Below are 21,670 nucleotides of genomic sequence, written 5' to 3'. Positions count from 1 at the left end.
AACTACCCTAAAGGTAATGAAAATGTATAGTGTAACCATTGTTCAGTGTTGGTGTGGTCACTTTAATCATGCATCACATTGCTTTTGTTAATAATAAAGGTGGGTTATAGCTTTAGAAATAAACACAAAACATGCTGGAATATTCAGAAGGTCTGGGCATCATCTGTGCAGAAACAAACAGTTGAGTGCAGTGATGTAATGGTAATGTCACTGGGATAGCAATCCAGAACCCGGATTAATCCTCTCGTGACGTGGGTTCGAATCTTGCCATGGCAGATGTTGGACTTTGGGTTCAATAAAAACGTTGAATTAAAACTGTCAATTGTTGTGAAAGAACCATCTGGTTCACTAATGTCCTTTAGTGAAGGAAATCTACCGTCCTTCCATGGTCTGGCCTGCATGTAATTCCTAAATGTGAATGCTGGCCTAGCCAGCAACACCCACACTCCACGAATAAATAAATAAATAAGACTTAACATTTCAGTTTGACTTTTCCACTGAGCTGGAGTACGTTTCGAGATATAAATGCTTTTAATCAAGTGGGGAGAGAGGAAAAGGGGATGATGACAAAAGAAAATAAGTGAGGGCTTGCTTCAAAGGGTGGAATATCAGAGAGATTAAATGACCAAAGGATTGATGGTGAAAGGCAATGGGTCACGTGAGGAGACACAAGATGGATAAGGGGCATAAATCTGAACAACAGATTCATTTCTCAAACTGCTGTCTGAAAGACCAGATTGGAACCACTGCCCCCAACGTGGGAGGATGGATCTTCTGGAACTTTCTTCACCCGGTCATTCCAGAACATTCCATTGTTTTACCTGGAGTTTTCAATTACAATAAAACAAAGAACTGCGGATGCTAAAGATCTGAAAGGAAAACAGAAATTACTGGGGAAACTCAGCAGGTCTGGCAGCATCTGTGGAGGGGAACCAGAGTTAACGTTTCGGGTTCACTAACCCTTCTTCAGAACTGATAATGGCCAGGAAAAGATGGTGTATAAATGCTGATGACAGAGGGTGGGGGAGGCGGAGTGGTTGAGGGTATAGGAGTAAGTGGATAGGCGGAGATGGAGCCCAAAGAAAGAAAGAACGAAAAAGTTAGGCAGATAAAGGGATGGATGATAGTGAGCCAGGGAAGGAGGAAAGCTGCTGCTGGGGACCGTGAGTAGGTGAGAATGGGTTGGCTGTGCAAAAAGCAGGCCATGTGATGATAGGGCCTGGCTTGTGGGGCTGGGTAAAGGACATGGAAGAAGGTGTTCAGGTTCCAAAATTACTAAACTCAATATTGAGCCCTGGATGCTACAGGGCCCCCAAGCGGAAAATGAAATGGTGTTCTTCCAGTTTGTGCTGAGCCTCACTGGAGCACTGCAGCAAGCCTGAGACAGAGACGTTGGCCGGGGAACAGAGTGGGGTGTTGAAGTGGGCAGGCAGCTGGAAGCTCCATATTTACAGACAGAATGTAGGTGTTCAACAAAGCAGCCACCCGGGCTGTGTTTTGCCTCCCCAGTGTAGATGAGACCATGTTGTGAGCAGCAATTCAGGGATTTTTGTGAAGCTAGATTATGCCAAATCGATGTTCTCATTGTGACGATTTAATATTCAAAGTGTCACACTTGAAGACGAATGCCTGTGAATTCTGTGTTTGTTGAGTGAACACCATCCCTTAAGTGTCACAATTTGGAGTCAGTGCATGTGCACTGATGTACCTTTCTTTTTAGCTACCATCAGTCCTGAGGAAGGGTCACTCAACCCAAAACATTAATTCTGATTGCTCTCAACAGATGCTGCCAGACCTGCTGAGCTTTTCCAGCAATTTCTGTTTTAGTACTTTACTTTCTAGTTGCTTGGACTTGATTTGCGTATGCCATGTTGCGATCTCTCTGTAGGATAAAGCGATGTAAAGATTACTACGAGATTCTCGGGGTCAGTAAAGATGCATCTGAAGAGGATCTAAAGAAAGCTTACAGGAAATTGGCGCTGAAGTTCCATCCAGATAAAAACCACGCTCCTGGAGCAACGGAGGCGTTTAAAGGTGAGTTTAGGGTTTCTGTTTACAATTTACCTCTCCCCTGCTGTCTCGAGGAGAGAATTCCAAACACAAACAACCCCTGAGAGAAGTAATTCCTGCTCATCTCGATGTTAAATGGGAGGTCAGGAAGGATACAAGCGTACATTGTGATGGTTTTGGATTCCACTGGCCAGTCTTTTTTCTTTTGTCTCTATCAGTCTGTTTCTTCCCCTGATTCACTTTTACTTTGCTCAGGACCTCAGCAACTCCTTGGGGCAAAGTGTTGTGTTCTCTGTTGTTTAACACACTCTCTGATGTTAATTATTCGCTGCTCCAGACTAAAGTGGAGACACAGACCAGATTCTACTTTGATGCCAACAATGTTTCCTTCTCACATGCTTAACCTCTGTATATGTAGGACCAGGAGGAGGCCATTCAGCCCCTCAGAACTGTTCTGCCAATCAGTTAGATGATGGCTGATCTGCATCTTCGGTCTACAGTGGGGGAAATAGAGTTTAGTTATGCAAGAGTAATTGGGCTTACAGAACCATCAGTCCAGTGGACCCCCTAGCTGGAACAACCTTTTTTTTAATGGGGGAAGAGATATCGAGATTTCCTTTCTCCTGAATGTGAAGAAATGTGTCCTGGCATCAGTCCTGAACATCCTGGCTCAAATTTTAAGGTCCTAACCTGGCCCCCTGCTCTCAATGTAGAGAAAATGGAACAAACTGAGAAGCTCTTTTGAAAAGCCAGCACAGGCATGATTTGGCTGAATGACCTCTTTCTATGCTGTATATGGGAGCAAATCTAATGTTCTTTGCTTTGATTCCATGTCATTGTTGTACATTCCCCAAATCCCATTTTTGTTTGGATCTTTTCAACCAAAACTTCCTTGTCCACATCCAATCCTTTACCAAGGGGGAGGCGATGGCCTATTGGTAATATCACTGGACTGTTAATCCAGAGACCCAGGGAATGTTCTGGAGACCTGGTTCGAATCCTGCCATGGCAGATGGTGGAATTTGAATTCAACAATAAATATCTGGAATTAAGAATCTAATGATGACCTCGAATCCATTGTCGACTCTCAGGAAAACCCATCTGGTTCACTGATGACCTTTAGGGAAGGAAACTGCCATCCTTACCTGGTCTGGCCTACATGTGACTCCAGACCCACAGCAATGTGGTTGGCTCTTAACTGCCCTCTGGGCAGTTAGGGATGGGCAATAAATGCTGCTTAGCGAGCGATGCCCTCATCCTGTGAATGAATTAAAAAGAGCCCAAGATTCCATGATGCAGAATTTCTCACTGAAGCTACATTAATGCCATCTTCTAAAGCTGCGTAACCACACCTTGCTACAGCGCTGTCCATGCTTTTTAAAGCTTCTTAAATAATGTTTTTGATGTTTCCCACTCAGAGATATTGTTGAGGGGTTTTGAGCATTTCTTAGACTACCACACCATGCATAAAGTCTACAAGGCTGATTGATGGGAATGCACATGAGAAATGATCAGACTAAAGTTTAATAAACTAACATTGCTTTTATTTTAGAAAGACATTCAGGAAGGAACTTGCATTTCAATAGCACCTTTTACGACACTGGTAGATTCCGCACTGCCAATGAAATGCTTTCAAGTGTAATCAAGGCTGATGTGTCTCCTAGATAACAACAATTTGCACACAGCAAGATCCCACAGGCTGCATTGGGAAAATAATGATCAGGGTGACCTTTCTGTTCACCTGTTATTCTGGACTTTTTAAAATGGCGGCCAAAACACTAGCTCAGGTCCTCTGCTCTTTGAAGCAGTGACGTGGGGGGTTTTGGTGCCCACTTGAGAGAACAGATATGTTCTCGTTCTTTTGTTCCTCATATTCTTTGTTCTTTGAAATCTTTAGCGATTGGAAATGCCTATGCTGTACTCAGTAACCCAGCGAAACGAAGGGACTATGATCAATACGGTGATGGTCAATCCCCTGGTAACTATCAAAATGGAGGCTTCGAATTTCACCGGAATTATGAATCGGACATCACTCCCGAGGATCTGTTTAACATGTTCTTTGGAGGAGGATTCCCTGCAGGTACAACTCAAATTGACCATCCGTAACAAAACCAGATGGATGTTAGCTCTCTTTGTCTTTTATTCATAAGTGGAAGCTAAACGAGGGACTGTTGACACTAGTTGTTATAACTAGCCTCAAACTACTGGTTGAAACATAAAATTTTAAAGGTTTGCCTCGTCACCGATATGGACAATTGTGTACTTCATCTATATTTAGGTGTAGGATAAAAAGATCTAGCAACCCGGTTTCTTTAATAAACAACAGAGTTATTAATTAATGATAAAACAAAAATATTCAACAAAGTTGCATACCAGATTAACAACCAGTTTGGAGTCTGAACGTATAAATATTTACCCTTCTAAATAATCCCACGCACAGTTTTTTTAAAAATCTGCTGCGATTAATTTTGAAGGGGAAAACACTTTGGCCAATAATTGTTAGTCCTTTGAAGGAAAAGGAGGAGGTATGAAATGTTCAAGAAGGCTTTTTGTCAGTTCCCTGGTCCACGCAGATGTCGTTAAACACAGGCACGTGTTATAGTGACCTGTCCAGATGCTATTTGTCTAGGAAATGTTGAGAAGAGCTCTTGCAGAAGCTTTTCAGGAGAACAATTAGATCATTCTATCAATTGCATCACATATAGATAGGACGGTTAAGAAGGCGTTTAGCACACTTGCCTTCATCGCTCAGACCTTTTGAGTATAGGAGTTGGGACGTCATGTTGAGGTTGTACAGGACAATGGTGAGGCCTCTTCTGGAGTACTGGGTGCAGTTCTGGTCGCCCTGTTACAGGAAAGATATTATCAAAATGGAGAGGGTTCAGAAAAGATTTATTAGGACATTGCTGAGAATGGAAGGTTTGAGTTAAAAGGAGAGGCTGGATAGACTGGGACTTGTTTCACTGGAGCGTAGGAGGTTGACGGGTGATCTTATTGAGGTTTATAAAATCACAACGGGTATAGATAAGGTGAATGGCAGGTGTCTTTTCCCTAAGATGGGAGGATTTCAAGACCAGGCAGCATATCTTAAGGAGAGAGATTTAAAAAAGACATGAAGGGCAACTTGCTCATACAGAGAGTGGTTCGTGTGTGGAATGAACTCCCAGACGAAGTGGTGGATGCAGGTACAGTTACAACGTTTAAGAGACATTTGGATAAGTGCATGAATAGTGACAGTTTGGAGGGAAATGGGCCAAATGCAGGCAGGTGGGACTAGTTTAGTTTGGGATTATGGTCGGCATGGATTGGTTGGACCAAAAGGTCTGTTTCCATGCTGTATGACTCTATGATTTTGTCAGAAGGGCAGAGGATGAACTTCTTTCTTTCTCAGAAGGCTGTACCCCAACTAAATTGGCAAACAGTATCAAAATAACCACAGCTCTTGACAGCCATGAATTCTGTAGTCAAGCCACTTGCAGTAAATCCAGCAGTTCACTGAAGACACATGACTTCCAGCAAAGTTAGTCACTGTGCCCTCACTTTTGCTTAAACCATATGATTTCCAATAAGTGGTTTTAGATTAAAAGTGCCCTGTTGTCCTTTCTATGACCTTCTTAAAGTGTCTCTTCAGCACTGTGGAGGGATGGTGGTTAAGTGGTAATGTCGCTGACCTGCTAATCCTGAGACCAGGCTCCTGCTGTGGGGATGAAGGTTTGAATCCTATCTTGGCAGATGGTGGAATGTGAATTTAATAGTGAAAAGCATACAATTGAAAGCTAGCCTCATGGCGACCAAGCAACCAATGTCAATTGTTGTAAAAGCTCAGCTGATTCACACCCTTACCTGGTCTGGCCTACATGTGACTCCAGACCCATAGCAACGTGTTTGGTTCTTAACTGCCCTCTGATTTGGCCTAAAGAGGTGATAAATTCAAGGGCAATGAGGGATGGGCATCCCTAATTGACACCCATTTCTTAGGCAAGAATGAGAAAAACTCCAAAATGAATCACTGTCCACAATCATTTAAGCATCAATCTTCAAAAAAAAATTAACAATGAAATATGTTCACAATATTGTGAAAACCATTTTCTGACACTCTTTAATAGTCCAAACAACAGAAGTAGGAATTTAATTGTCTCCAAATATTTGTTAAATGGATGAAGAATTTGATGTCTAAGTAGTAAAGTGTGAACAGATGTTGTTATTTCTGAGTGTTGCAGTCTGATTTGAAAACTCCTATAAAAATACTCTTGTAACAATGTTCCTTCTGAGATTGGATTAGTGAGGCAGTTCCCCTTTGGTTGCTCAAGTGAATGATGGGGGTGGATGCAAATTGGTCATATGGCAGTTGCGTTGACTGATTGAATGCATCGACTCATGTGTTTTCGGTTAGGGTGGTGTTGTAGGTTGATAGTGTTGTCCTTGGAGTGTCCGATCACTGGCAAAAGACCCATGTGGAGCAGAAAACATGGACCACTTGGGGAGAATGCCTGGTTTCTTTTCTATGTGGGCAGTAATTAAACTTTTCGAGAACTGGTAGGGTAGATAGAGTTAAATCATTTCTGCTTGATGGGGAGTTATGACCTAAAGACCAAACAATTACAGCCAGACCTTTCAGGAGTGAAGTTGAGAATCAATTCTACACCCAAAAGTTGATAGAAGTTTCGAACTCACTCTTTCACAAGTGCTATTAGGTCCAAGGTTCATCGATTGTTGTCTGCTAAAGATATCAGGATATCTGGGGCAAAGGCTGTTCTGTGGAGTTAAGTTGGAGAGCAACCATGATCTCATTGAATGAAGGAACAGGCTCAAAGGGCTGAATGGCCTTCTCCTGTTCCTAATTTAATGAGAGACAAATTAGCCCAGGTTTTCCTCCTGATTGTCACTGAATGGAGGTTGGTTCATCACATGACCTCCTACCTCCTAGCTGCCTGCCCCTAAGCTCCTACCATTGGCTGCGTGCACACATCTATGGTCGCAGTTCCCCACCTCGCCACCCAATCAGGACACAAGTGGGGCATGTCACTACCCAATTGGATGATTGTCCACCAACGTCAATTTTTACAACTAAATAATAAACAAACTTGTTCCAGAAATAGATGGGAGCATTTTCTTTTTAACACCCCTGTGATTATCCTTCTCTCTAGTTTTTGCCTGTAGCTGTTCCTGGATCCGTAATTCCCAGAGACTCCAGATTGTGGAAGTTTGGTGGTCATTAGTCTGCTGACACTCAAGGTCAAGGTTCACAGGTGGAGAAAGGGCTGAGTCAGATTCCAGAGGAGTTTTTTTTGGGAAGGAGGCGGATAATGTTCCTCTCCACTCAGAGAGAATGTGGGTATAGAACAGGAAGAAGGAGAAGCACTGTGGAGAAGATGCAAAAACAGAAGTTCCTCAAAGGGGGCCAGAAATGAGTGATTATAACCGTCATAAAGGATTGAACAGGCTGTGCCAATTTGCTCTGGAAAAGAAGGTTGCATTAGAGGTGACTTGATGGATATCACTAAAGTTATGAAAGGGTTTCATGGGTTTGAAATAATGATGGTGATTCCACTTGTGGGAGAGTTTAGGATAAGGAGCTTTCAATACAAGATTGTCTGTAATAAATCTAATTGGGAATTCAGGAGAATCCTCTTTATCCAGAGAGTAGTGTGGATGTGGAACTCGCTCCCACAGGGAATGTTTGTGGCAACTGTTATTGAGACATTTAAGGGGAGACTGGAAACATGACGGTGAAAAGAATAGAAGGTGATGATACGGTGAGACGAAGAGGGGGTGACATGTAAAGCAAAACTTTTTTTGAGCTGAATGGCCTGTTTCTGTGCTGTAGAGACTTTGCAGTCCAAACTGCCTGTTCTTGTTGTCATTTATAAATGTGGACCCAAGGGGCTCAGGTGCCTGCTCATCTAGAGGATTAACTCTGACACAAATACTGAAGATGAGTTTCCATGTTGTAACTCCCCTGTAAACACTCCACTGTCCAACATTCTCCTGGGAAGGTAAACAATCTCACCTTTTGTTTTAATGAACACTTGGGCCTAGAGTTTTCACTAGGAGGGAGTGGGGGTGGTTAGTATGTAATCAGGAACAATAATCAATTGACATCTGAAGCTAACACCTAACTTCCTGCACTGATAAGATTAGCATAAGGGCCAAGGGTAAAACCAAAGCAACATTAATGGCTGAGATAACAAGATGTAGAGCTGGATGAACACAGCAGGCCAAGCAGCATCAGAGGAGCAGGAAAGCTGACGTTTTGGGTCTGGACTCCTTACTATCTCTCAACATTAACGGCTTGTGTCTGGAACAGAGTTGGAATAGACTCTGGGAGCTAGGTGTCAGAGTCCTGGTTTATATATAATTTGAAAAAGCCCATTCCAACTTTGGCTGAAGTGATTTTTGAGCCATTTTAAAACAAGTAGCTATGAACAAGTTTAAAATCATGTAATCCTTTTCACTATCAGCAGAAATCAAATGGAAATAACTCGCCAGAAGTATGATGTTGAGGTAAATCTCATAGTCTAAATAAAACCAGGAAATGCTGGAAGTACGCAGCAAGGTCAGGCAGAATCCATGGACATTCAAACTGAGCTCACTGACCTCTCACAAGAACTGGAGTAAGTTGGAGAAGGGGCTCATTTTGAGCAGGTACAGAGACAGGGAAAGGGGGGAGGAGAGGGAAGGACAGAAGGGAGGGCCTGTGATAGGGTCGAAGACAGGAGAGATTAGATGATCAAAGAGATGATGGTGAAAGGAGAGGGAAATGGGACAAGCAGAGAAACACAGGCTAGAATCTGGGACAATAGAACCCATTGAGTTCAGAAGGCGCTTTAAATGCAGAATGTAATTCTTACTGCATTAGGAAAATATATTGAATTTGTTTTGCTTTGCCATGTGAATAGCTTATAAAATCGATTATTTTTTCAAATAGATTTGCATTGGTTTCCATGCTGTATTGGGATTATTTCTAATGCAGTTTTATTTTTGCAGAATAAGCAAGAAAATATGTCTCAATCTCCAGACTGTTAGATGTTTTCAGTGTTAATGGAACTGCTCATTCTCTTATTATTTATCCTTTTAGGACACACACAGGTGTACAATAATGGAAGAGCTCGAGGATCTCATCAATCACACCACAGAGCAGACAGAGAGGACGAGAGAGCCGATGTACGTATTTCCGTGTGTTGGGGTTGGGGGGGGGGTCGGTTAGCTCAGTTGGCTGGATGGCTGGTTTGCAATGTAGCCTGACACCAACAGTATGGGTTCAATTGGGTCTCACCTTCTCAATCTCTCCCCTCATGTTAGGTGTGGTGACCCTCAGGTTAAACCAACACCTGTTGTATCTCTCTAATGAGAGAGCAGCCCTATGGTCTGGTACGACTATGGTGATTTCAGCTTTATTCAGATTTGATCAGCTTCCCAATAGACCATGGGCAAACATGAGACTTTCAAAATTTGTATTTTATGTTAAAATCCATGGGTTGATTTTTATTTGGGAGAGAAAGCTATGAACAGAAGAAATACTTGTGTTTGTACAGGACATCCGCACTTCTCCAAACATTTTACATACAAACATATGAATCAGGAGTGGGTTTAGGCCAATCAATAAGATCTAATTACCCCACAATCTCAGCAGCCCTGAAAACCTTTCAGCCTCGTGCTTATCACAAATCTAACCACCACGGCCTTAAAAATATTCAAGGACTCGAGGACAATGCTTTATGAGGAAGAGTGTTCCAAAGCCTCTTGCCCTCATCTCTATTAAATTGAGTGACTCCGAGACCAGAAGATGTCAGAGCAGAAGTAGGCATTCGGCACATCAAGTCTGCTCAACCATTCGTCGAGATCATGGGCAAACTGATGTCCTAGAGCTGAGATGACTGACCTCCAACAGTCATCTTCCTTTTGTGCCAGATATAGTTTCATCCAGTGGGAGCCCTTCCCTGATTCCCACTATCTCTAGTTTTGCAAAGGTACCTTGATGGCACAATTGGTCAGACACAGCCTTGATATTAAGGGCTGTCATTCTCACCTCTGGAATTCAGCTGTGCTGTCCATGTTTGAACCAAGGCTGTAATGAAGTCAGGAGCTGAGTGGTCCTGTGGAACCCAGACTAAGTGCCTCTGAGTAGGCTATTGCTAAGCAAGCACTGTTGAAAACACCTTTCTTCATTTTACTGATGATTGAATGTAGACTGATGGGGCAGCAATAGGCTGGTTGGATTTGCCCTACTTTTTGTGTACAAGGCATACCTGAGCCATTTTCCACATTGTGTTGTAGTGTTGTCTACTTCTAGATTCTCCCGCAAGAGAAATGATCCTTTCCACATCTACCCAGTGAGGACCCCTTAGAATCTTGTATGTTTCAATCAAGTCACCTCTCACTGTTCTAAACTCCAGTGGATACAAGCCTAACCTGTCTAACCTGCCAATTCCCAGTATTAGTCTGGGAAACCTTTTACCTTTTACAGCCAATGAAGTGTTTTGAACTACTGTCATGATGTAATTTGGAAACCCACCAAAGAATCTGGGCAGAGCAAGTTCTGTCAAACAGCAATGCCCAGCTCACGGTGTTATTATTTGTGATATTATTTGAGGGGTAAGTTTTGGCTGAGGCACTGGGGAATTTTTTTTGAAGAGACAGAATTTTAATCAGCAAGATTTGCAGGAAATGGAGGATAGTCAGCCCTAGTCTCATTGAATGGTGGGACAGGTTCAAAGAACAAATTCACCATTTCCCGTTTCCATTATGTTCTTACACTTATTCAAGAGGAACTTGTTTACATCCAGTTAATTCATTTCTTTGACCAATCGTCTTTTTTTCCCCTTTATTTTCAGATATTTCCTTCCCTTTTCAAAGATTCTGCTTCCTTTTGTTGTTCTGGGCACAGACATAAATGCTGCATTTTAGCAACTGTCCATTCTCCTGAACCCTTCAGCTAGGAACATTGAAAGTTACACTCACTGATTGGAGGATTAATTCCTAGCTTACATTTTATCAACATCCTTCAAGCTCCTGTAATAAACCCACCAGCAAAACCTTATCAACCAAACGTTTGCTAAAATCTTTGCAGCAATGTTGTTAGTTTCAGTCTTAAATCCTGAGAAAATTAGCTCCTTTATGTTCAGTGAAGTACAGCATGAAGGGAGTGATCTGAACTGTTTTTCAGTTTTATTGATGGAGAGAAACTGTTTCCCCTGATGGTGTGGGGAGGGGAGGTTGTGGCAGCCCAAGAAAAGAAAGGGCAGAACCTTAAAATTAGTGTTGATGCTTCAAGATCTTGTCAGGAAACCCACCTTCACACAAGGGAAAATGGATGTTCTTTTACCACCCAAAATAATTGCTGTTTAAATCAGCCTATCAAGACTATTCACCTCAATCAGTCCTGTGGGTTTCACATTCTCACCACTTTCTGGGATCTTCCGAATTCCCGAAGGATTTGTTTGTGCCTGTCTTAAGTTTATGGCTTCTCATTTTGGTCTTGTCCCATGCGTGGGATTATCTTCTATACATCTAAGCGATTGAACACCACCTCATCATTTGAGCAATCTGTATCAAGTACAGCAAAGAGTTCCAGTCAGTTTCGTGCTCTGCAGACCTGGGAATGGAGTGTGTGTTAACTCGGGAAGGTATTTCAGCTTCTACTGCATGGGTTAGGGCGGGTGGGGTGGCTGCATTATTTGGAAAGGTGCCAATACCTGAATAGAGAGTTTTTTTTTAAATGGGGGGAGAATGAACTGTGATGTCTGAGCTTTTCATCTTGTGCGTGACAGGACAGTCACAAAATGCCACATTTCAGAGGGAGCAACAATTTGTACGATAATAGTAAAAGGGTGCTGATTGGTTGGCAAGCCAGATCCAGTTGGAACATTGCCATGGAGAATGTACCAGGTGACAATTGTCCCCCTCACTTTGGGCATTTTTTAAAAAATTTAGCAATGCCTAGACATAGAGATATAGGGACGTACAGCACAGAAATAGACCCTTCGGTCCAACTTGTCCATGCCGACCAGATATTCTAAATTAATCTAGTCCCATTTGTCAGCATTTGGCCCATATCCCTCTAAACCTTTCCTTTTCGTCTACCCATCCAGATGCCTTTTAAATGTTGTCATTTTACCAGCTTCCACCACTTCCTCTGGCAGCTCATTCCATACATATACCACCCTCTGCATGAAAAAGTTGCCCCTTATGTCCCTTTTAAATCTTGCCCCTCTCACCTTAAACCTATCCCTCTAGTTTTGGACTACTCTACCCTGGGGAAAAGCCTTTGGCTATTCACCCTATCCATGCCCCTCATGATTTTATAAACCACTTTCCGTTGTTTCTTTTGCCTGCAGAGAACAAGCTCTTGTTTAAATGTTACTTGTAGCAAGCAGCAGTGAAGCACATTGCAAGCCTGCCTACTAAATGGGATCATGGCTTGGTGTCCAGTCTAACTTTGAACCTGCAAATATTTAAGGACGCTATTGAGCCTTGGTGACAGAGCAATTGAATACATCTTGATTTTACTCTCCTATATCTTACAGGGAGGATTTTCAATGTTTTTACAGCTGTTACCTATTATTGTCTTGATCCTGGTGTCAGTTTTGAGTCAATTGATGGTATCTACTCCACCATACAGTCTCTACTACAGAGCGTAAGTACTGCTGACTGTAACCAATATGTTCTTGAATTTCTTCGTTTGTCTTGTGGGTTGATTTTAGAAACAAAGTCAGCTTCCTGCCCCAAATTTGACTTGGAATGAGCATGTGGGTTTGTTTCTTGTTAGCTGAAAGCTGAACAGCAACTTGATTGAATAAAGTCACTGTAGCAAAGATGCTCCAGTGTCTTCTCTGGTACCATCCTTGACAAAATGTTCTAGACAGTCAGGGTATAAAAGCAGCTAGTTACTGCTACATTAATATGAGCTTTTATTCACTCATAACAAAATATTGCAAGTATCTTTGGCTGCTTGTAAAGCTTGAGGGAGTGTCTGAGGGAATTTTGCATCTGGGGCTTAATCCATTGTCTGACACCCTGTTAAATTTTTGAGAAACAACTCAAATTGGTAACAAGCCATGATACTTTGTTTACTTTGTAAAATAAAAACCCCTGCATTGAGATAGCACCTTGTATAATTTCAGATCATCCCCAAACCACTTTACATCGATGAATTAGATTTGAAGTCTCGCCACTGCTTTAATGGAGGAAACATGGCAAATCCACAAGCAGCAAAGTTATGATGATCAGGTTTATTGCTGTAGGTTAAGGGATAAATATTGACAAGAACAGTTTTTAGATCCATCTGAGGGGCCCGGAGAGGGCGTCGGTTTAATGTTTCCTCTGAATGATGGCACATGTGGTAGTGGAGCAGTATCCCAGTATCTCACTGGGAGTGTCAATCTGCATTGTGTGTGCACTTACCGTAACAAAGTGGGACTTGAGTCCACAAACTTCTGACTTGATTATAAACATCATCCAGTGAGCTACGCCCGACACACGTCTTGTGTGGGGCTCAGGACACTGAGTAGATTACTCCTTACTTTCAGCTTTCCAATTGCAGGAGCTAAATGTTAGATTTCTACGTTTCTCTCAAGTTTTCTTTAAAGAAAAATGCTTTTCTTCCTGATTTGTCTGAAAGCCTATTTGAAAGTTCTTTATTTCACGTTATTTGATTGTTCAGTTTTTGTTTTAAAAGCATTAAATTTTGAAGAACTGAGCTCCCCCCCCACCCCGTATCCTACTCAATACTTATCCCTCAACTGAACTCACTTCCTAAAAATCAAAAAAATTATCTATCACCATCTTATTATTGTATTGGGCTGCTGCGTTTCATACATTGCAATGATCTTCACTGCTGGCTGTGATGTCCTTTGGATAGCCATGGGTAATGAATGGCACTGTATAAATACAATTGTAGAGTCAGAAACTGACGCTTTGTTCCAATGCATCCATGCCAACCAAAATGCAAGTTTCTCTTTTGCAAATGGACACTGAATGTGGATGTTGGAAAAATGTTGCGTCACTCAACTGAAGTGTGTTTAACAGAAACAGAAATTGCCGAAGAAACTCGGGAGGATTGGCAGCATCTGTGGAGAGAAAGCAGAGTTAAATATGTTTAAGTTGACCAATGGGTATTTCTGTGTTTTGCAGCACCCTGGAACACACCATTAGGAAGCAAACCAGTAATTTGAAAGTAGTTTATTATGTCAACAAAGACTTTGACAAAGAATACACAGGTGTGGCATTACAAAAGGTAGAAAAGAGTGTTGAAGATGATTATGTAAACAACCTTCGAAATAACTGCTGGAAGGAAAGACAAGAGAGTGAGTTGTTTAAACTTATGCTTATGATTTTCACCCTTTCTAAGCGATTGTTCAATGGACCTTCCTTCGGAAACCACATTGTACAGCTTTTTGTTATGAGGTCCCTTTGGTTAAGCAACCTTAATGGATAGTTTTTCCACTGTTTGGAAATTTTTTCACTTCTGCTGTTGAGATTTTTTTTTACTCATTCATTGGATGTGGTTGTTACTGGAAAGGACAGCAGTTTTTGCCCATCCCTAATTGCACTGAGGGTAGTTAAGAGCCGACCTCATTGATTTGGATCTGGAGGTAGATTTCCTTCCCGAAAGGGCATTAGTGAATCAGATGGATTTTATTAAAAATGACAATTGACAATGGTTTTGTGGTCACCATCACCTGAGACTTATTCCAGATCTATTAATTTAGTTTAGTTTCCAGCAGCTGCTGTGATGGGATTTCCATAGAATCCCCAGTGTTTATTAACAGGCCATTGGGCCCAACAAGTTCACACTGACCCTCCAAAGAGCATCCCACCCAGACCCATCCCCATCCCTATCCCTGTAACCCTGCATTTCCCATGGTTAACACACCTAAGCTGCACATCACTAATCACTATGGGTAATTTAGCATGGTTTATCCACCTAACCTGCACATCCTTTGAACTGTGGGAGGAAACTGGAGCACCTGGATGAAACCTACGCAGACACGGGGAGAATGTGCAAACTCCACACAGACAGTCGCCCAGGGGTGGAATTAAACCTGGGTCTCTGGTTTTGTGTGGCAGCAGTGCTAACCACTGAACCACCATGCCACTCCATATCCCCAAATTATTAGCCTCTGGATTACTAATCCAGTGTCAGTATTGCAATTTCATTGTCTTCCCTTTGTTGTTGATGGGATTAAATGGAAATGGTCAGGAGGAGGCATGTGTGAAGCATACACTCTAGCAGAGAATTATAACTGGATTGAAGATGCATCCTCTGTGCTGCACATTCAATGCAATTAGTCAGTGTGATGCTAGCTTGCCCTGTTGGGCAACCCTATACCCCTGTGACTTGTAATTTCTTAATATCCATTACACCAGATACTATTAATTAATTATGCTATTCTCTCTATCCTTGAAAGGAAATGACTACCTTTATGCGTCCAAGGTATATCGAGATGACCGACTACGGAAGAAAGCTGAACTCATGCGGATGGAAAGCTGTGAAAAACTGGCAAGACTCAATGAACTGTATCGAGGAGGCTGAGGCAGTCAGCCAGGCTTTTGCCTTTAATGTAAACGTTTTATTGTACAGGGAGACATTTTGATCTATTGACATTTTAAAATAAACAATAAATCTCAGTCTTGTAACCGAGTCTTACGTTGAGAATCTTCAGCTGCCACCCTACTGAACACAGCACAGACTTCTGATTGATTTGTTGAAGACAAAGCTCTCTACAGTGACCGGTGTGTGTGTGTGTTTCACATCCCTTCACTTTATTCTATACAATACAGTGTATTCTAGATTAGCTTTTTAAAAAAGCACATGATCTAACCTAATACAATTAATATCAGTTGTATCCAGGTTTAAGGACTACATGCTCTCAACCTCTAGCTTCAGAGCAGTCTTGTCTGTGTTGATGTTCACTGTGGTTTAATTGGCACAAGTTACAACTCCACACACTTGGACCGAGCCGTGATCCCAGTCCTTTAGATGCTTGTGCATAGTTGAAGAGTCTTCCCTGCTAGTGTCTGTTATTGACAATTTTGTACTTTAAGATAAGTAGCTATTTCAGAATGATTCCATAGTTTGTTAATGGTGAGGTGCATTTCAACACATTCCTTGAACATGAGGTCTTGAAATTTTAGAAACATTCCCCATTATTTTGCTCTAACAAATTGTTTTGGCAAAATGTATTCATCAGCATTTTTGTCAGTTCCTGTTAACTGAATAAGGGAAACAGTACAGCGATAGATTGACATACTCCTTATATTAAGGATTATGTGAAACGTTTTTGGGATGAATGTCCACTGTTGCATGTGTGGCAGTACATAGACTTTTGTGAATATTCTATAGTTGTGCTGTATTTCTTGAGCAGCATTTGTTTGTGCTGCTTAAAAATATAAATGACAATGTACATACAGATTTAAAGAAATCCCATTGTGAAGACTGAATACTATGATGACTGTTGTGGGAGACTGGCAAAGATGTGGATAGAACGGAAAAACTCACCTAGAGATTTCCACTGGGGTGAAGAAACATGAAGCTGACTGTTGTGGTGTTATAATAACAAGTTTATTTCCAGTTGGACTCTGTTCAACTTTTCTTCCCACACCTGATATCAAAGTAGCGTATCTGATATCCAATGATTTGGCATTGACATATAAATTTACACCCGAAACATTAAAACAATACTGTCATAGGTACTTGAATTCAGAAGATAAATTCCACTGACAGATGGGTTGGTACAGCTTCCTAAAAAGTTGTGAACATCTAAAGTCCACAGAACCTGGCTCTGTGTTTCTTCTCCTGCCATGCTGAAATCAGTTTGTGTTGTAAATTTGGAATGCTGATTGTAATATATATTATATAAAAATATATTTAACATAACCTTCTCTCAACATACATCAAATAAAAGTTATTTTAAGCGTGGATAATTATGAGGCTATAGTTTTTTTTTGTTCCAAGATAGCGACTAGTAGCTTCATTTGTACTAAAGTTTATAACATTGTATTTTGCCTGCCCACACATTACAGAACCAAGCTGCTTTTTTAATCTCCCAGAATTCTTGTCTTAGTTTTCTGTTGCATTCAACCCCTTTGAGCCTGCTTTGCCATTCATTCATTTGGATCATGGTTGATGTGTATGTTATAGTCATAGAGATGTTCAGCATGGAAACACACTCTTTGGTCCAAATTGTCCATGCCAACCAGATATCCCAAATCTACCTAGTCCCATTTGCCAGCATTTGGCCCATATCCCTCGAAACCTCTCCTATTCATATACCCATGAAGTGCCTTTTAAATGTTGTAATTGTACCAAATGAAATATATTCAGGTTGAGATGACCTTTCATCTTCACCTGAAATTTTAGGCATACATTTTTCCTGAGCTACCGACTACTGTCACGATCTGCAGTAATTTGCTTTTTTTGTGAAACTCTATGAGTCTTGGTTTTTTAATTCTGAATTGAACCTCAGTTTCAGCAGCATTGTGGAGGGGTGGAAAGGAGACAGAGAGTCCCAGATTTCTCTCCCTGCTATTTTGTGAAGAAGTATCTTTTGACATCACCCCGAAAGGCTTGGCTCAAACATTAAGGTTACTTCCCCTTCTTTTAGACTCCTTGCACCATTCAATTCCTCCCTCCATTATCCAGCAGCCGGATAGAGATAGAGACACTATTTTGTCAATATTCTCATGGGTTATACACACCGATGCCAAAATGTCTTAGAAAGCTCGGTCACACATTCCAGACAAGTCCCAAATTGAGTGAGCAGCTACAGTGGGAATGTAAAAGGTGAAACTGGGAATAAAATGGGATTTCTGCATTGCAGGACAGGCAGTCAGAGCAGGGGTAATATCGCTGGAATAGTGATGCTGAGTGCCAGGTTTATGTTCTGGGGTAATGGGTTTGAATCCCATCATGTTAAGATGCTGAAATCTGAAATCATTAAAAATTTGGAACCAAGAACGAAAGCTAACATAACCTCTGTTACTTATTGTAAAATAGTAATCGGGTTCACCTATGTACATTCCAGAAGGAAATCTGCCATCCGTACTTGGTCTGGCCTACATGTGACTCCAGACCCACAGCAACGGAGTTGACTCTTGACTTCCCTCAAGGCAAGTAGGGATGGGCAATAAACGTCGGCCGAGCCAGGAACACTAACATCCCATCAACAATTTTAAAAATACTTCCTACTATTAAGAGGTGCAGCAGTGGAGTCCCAAGGATGAACTTCATGCTCTAACTGGGAATGACCTGGAACTCTTTGCTGATGAAGAAAGAGAGATGATCAATGATTTCACAAGAAAATTGGATTGGTACTTGGAAGAAAATAAATTTTCAGAATTATGGGGATGCAGCATGAAAATGGCACTGACTGGATTTTTCAATGAAGACTCAGTATGGACTCATCAGGAACAGCTGATTCAGAGTTTAAACATCTAGGAGAAAGCTGTAACCCTAGGTGGATCTGAAACACGCTGGGTGGAACTTCAATTTGAATCTATGTGGAATAAGTCAGAGCCAGAGATGGTTGCTGAGGTGGGAAATGTAGTTGTGAAAGTTGTTTTGGTGGATACCCTATTGAAGACGAGGAGAGATATCAAAAGTGACGATCCTTCACAATCCAAAATGTGAACTTTTTTCTTTATTTGCTGCATTTTCTGATTTCTATTTTGGGACTTTGCTGATGTTTTTCCCCCCTTCCTTACTATCTTGCATTAATGGTCCTTTGTTTTGTATTCCTTCCCCCACATTAACTGATACATGCACTCTGTCTACAATCCCCTACAGTTTCCCTACCAACATAACAGATTCAAAGAGGATGCCATATCCCTAGCCCTGCACTCATCCCTGGAACAACAAAGACACCTACATCAGACTCCTGTTCGTTGACTACAGCTCTTCCTTCAATACCATTATCCCCTCCAGACTGATCTCAAAACTCTTGTGGCCTTGGTCTCAGCTCCGCCCCCTGCAGCTGGATCCTCAGTTTTCTGACCCATAATCTGCAATCAGTGAGGATAGGTAACTGCACCTCCTCCACAATAACACTCAACACTGGAGCCCCCCGCAAGGATGTGTCCTCAGCCCCCAATTGTACTCCCTGTACACCTACAACTGTGTTGCCAAATTCTGAATGAACGCCACTCACAAGTTTGCTGACAACACACCATAGTGGGACAGATATCTAACAACAATGAGTCAAAATACAGAAGGGAGATAGATGGCCTGATAAAACAATCTGTCTCTCAACATTGGCAAAACTAAAAAACTGATCATTGACTTCAGAAAGAAAGGAGGAGAACACGCCGCCATCTATATCAACGGAACTGAGGTTGAGAGGGTGGAAAGCATCAAGTTCCTCGGAGTGATGATAACCATTGACCTGTCCTGGACTTCCCACGTAGATGAGACAGGCAAGAAGGCACAACACGACTCTTCTTCCTCAAGCGGTTCAGGAAATTTGACATGTCCATAAGGTCCCTCATCAACTTCTACAGATACACCATTGAAAGCATACTGTCCGGGTGTATAACGGCCTGATATGGCAACTGCTCTGCCCAGGACTGTAAGAAACTACAGAAGGGGGTGTGCACAGCCCAGACCATCACAAAAGCCAACACTCCATCCATGGACTCCAGTTGCACGGCTCGCTGCTGCGGAAAGACGGCCAATATCATCACAGACCCATCACACCCCAGTAATGATCTCCTACAACCTCTTCCATCAGGCAGAAGGTACAGAATCCTGCTCCCACGCACCAGCAGGTTCAGGAACAGCTTCTTTCTGGCAATTATGAGACTGTTGAATGGACTCTAGCCTGCAATATAACCTGTATGCCTCTAAGTCTTTTTGATCTATACACCCTTTGCTTGCTGTGATCTGCCTGTACTGCTTATAAACAAAGCTTTTAAGTATATTTCAGTATACGTGACAATAAAATCAATCAATCAAAATCAATCAATATGTCCAGAGATTTTACACTGTGACCATAATTAGTAATGTCAATTGAGAGTTGATACTGAGTGCAATTTCCGTCTTTACTACAAGTTTTATCTGCAACGTATAACAGTGATCAAATTACAAGGCTCTATCTAAATCTTATTCTGTCTTAATGTGCGAAGAGCTCCAAAGGGGAACTCTGCTAATGCCTTGTGGTAATATTTGTGTCCTAAAATAAAAATGAATAAGTTTACTGTTGAACTTGCATATCGTGAAAACTTTTTTCGTGCATCATTTGGTGAAATAGTCAAAGATGGTTGTCTGTCACATTATTAATTCTTGTTGTTGGTGAGGGAAAGAAAGAGTTTAGGATTTTGTTCTGCCAAATAAAGTCTCAAAGATTCTCACAGCTCACCTGCCTGGATCGCTGCTGAGAAAAGAGGGGAGGCAATGGCCTAGTGGTATTATCGCTAGACTGTTGATCCAGAGACCCAGATAATACTCTGGGGAGCCAGGTTTGAATCCCGCCTCAGCAGATGGTGGAATTTGAATTCAGTTCAATAAAATATCTGGAATTTAGAATCTAATGATGACCAGGAATCTATGGCCAATTGTTGGGGGAAAAACCCATCTGGTTCACAAATGTCCCTTAGAGAATGAAACTGCCATCCTTACCTGGTCTGGTCTACGTGTGACTCCAGACGCACAGCAATATGGTGACTCAATTAGGATGGGCAATAAATGCTAGCTTAGCCAGCAATGCCCTCATCCTGTGAATGAATAAAAAGACCCAGGGGTACAACCCATGAATTTGCAGTGTGATGGTCATGAATTCACTAAACAACAACAATCAGATACTGGCAATGCTGCCATCTACATTAAAAATAAAACACTTGCATTCATACAATACTCTTCCAAACCTCAGGAGGGGTTTCTTGCTGTTTGCAATGTACATTAATAATCTTGGATATGAATGTAGGAGATTTCATCAACAAGTTCACAGTGTTGATGGTGTGGCAAATAGCAAAGGAGGAAAGCCTTAGACTAAAGAATGATATAGGCGGGCTGGTCAGATGGGCAGAACAGTGGCAAATGGAATTTAATCCTGAAAAGTGTGAGGTGATGCATTTTGGGAGGACTAACACAGCTGGGAAATACACATTGAATAGTAGAATCGATGAACTACACAAGATTAGAGGAGCCTTAGTGAGTATGTCCTCATAACCTTGAAGGCAATAGGACAAATAGAAAGGAACACTGATACCAACTCCAGTGCTCTTTTTCAAAATGGAGAGATGGGATCTTCTACATCCACCTGAGAGGGAAGACAGAGAATGTATTTAATATCTGAGCCAAAGAACACCCATGCATCCACATGGCGCTCCATCAGCACACTACCCTCCGACAGCGCGGCACTCCCTCAGCACTGACCCTCCAACAGTGCAGCACTCCCTCGAGACTGACCCTCTGAGATTGCGGCACGCCCTCAGGTCTGACACTCTGACAGCACGGCACTCCCTCAGCACTGACCCTCCGACAGTGCCACACTCCCTCAGCACTGACTCTCCGACAGTGCGGCGCTCCCTCAGTACTGACCCTCCGACAGTGCGGCGCTCCCTCAGCACTGACCCCCCGACAGTGCCCACTCCCTCAGCACTGACCCTCCGACAGTGCCCACTCCCTCAGCACTGACCCTCCGACAGTGCGGCGCTCCCTCAGTAC

General features: G+C 42.1%; 1 protein-coding gene across 1 annotated transcript in view; it reads left to right on the top strand.

Moving 5' to 3' along the window:
• Window positions 1–16,930, top strand: part of dnajb14 (DnaJ heat shock protein family (Hsp40) member B14) — a 34,589-nt gene extending 17,659 nt beyond the window's left edge. The window contains exons 3-8 of the mRNA XM_020533936.2: window positions 1,889–2,034; window positions 3,908–4,090; window positions 9,089–9,174; window positions 12,537–12,646; window positions 14,143–14,315; window positions 15,420–16,930. Coding sequence (XP_020389525.1) covers window positions 1,889–2,034; window positions 3,908–4,090; window positions 9,089–9,174; window positions 12,537–12,646; window positions 14,143–14,315; window positions 15,420–15,544 — 823 coding nt within the window. The 3' untranslated portion in view covers window positions 15,545–16,930. The remainder of the gene's footprint in view (window positions 1–1,888; window positions 2,035–3,907; window positions 4,091–9,088; window positions 9,175–12,536; window positions 12,647–14,142; window positions 14,316–15,419) is intronic.
• The last annotated feature ends 4,740 nt before the right edge of the window (window positions 16,931–21,670 follow it).

This window comes from Rhincodon typus, chromosome 1 (genome assembly GCF_021869965.1).
Source record: "Rhincodon typus isolate 14 chromosome 1, sRhiTyp1.1, whole genome shotgun sequence".
NCBI classification, from domain to species: Eukaryota; Metazoa; Chordata; class Chondrichthyes; order Orectolobiformes; family Rhincodontidae; genus Rhincodon; species Rhincodon typus.
The sequence above is the reverse complement of the archived record's forward strand: the minus strand, read 5'-3'. Positions and strand labels throughout refer to the sequence as shown.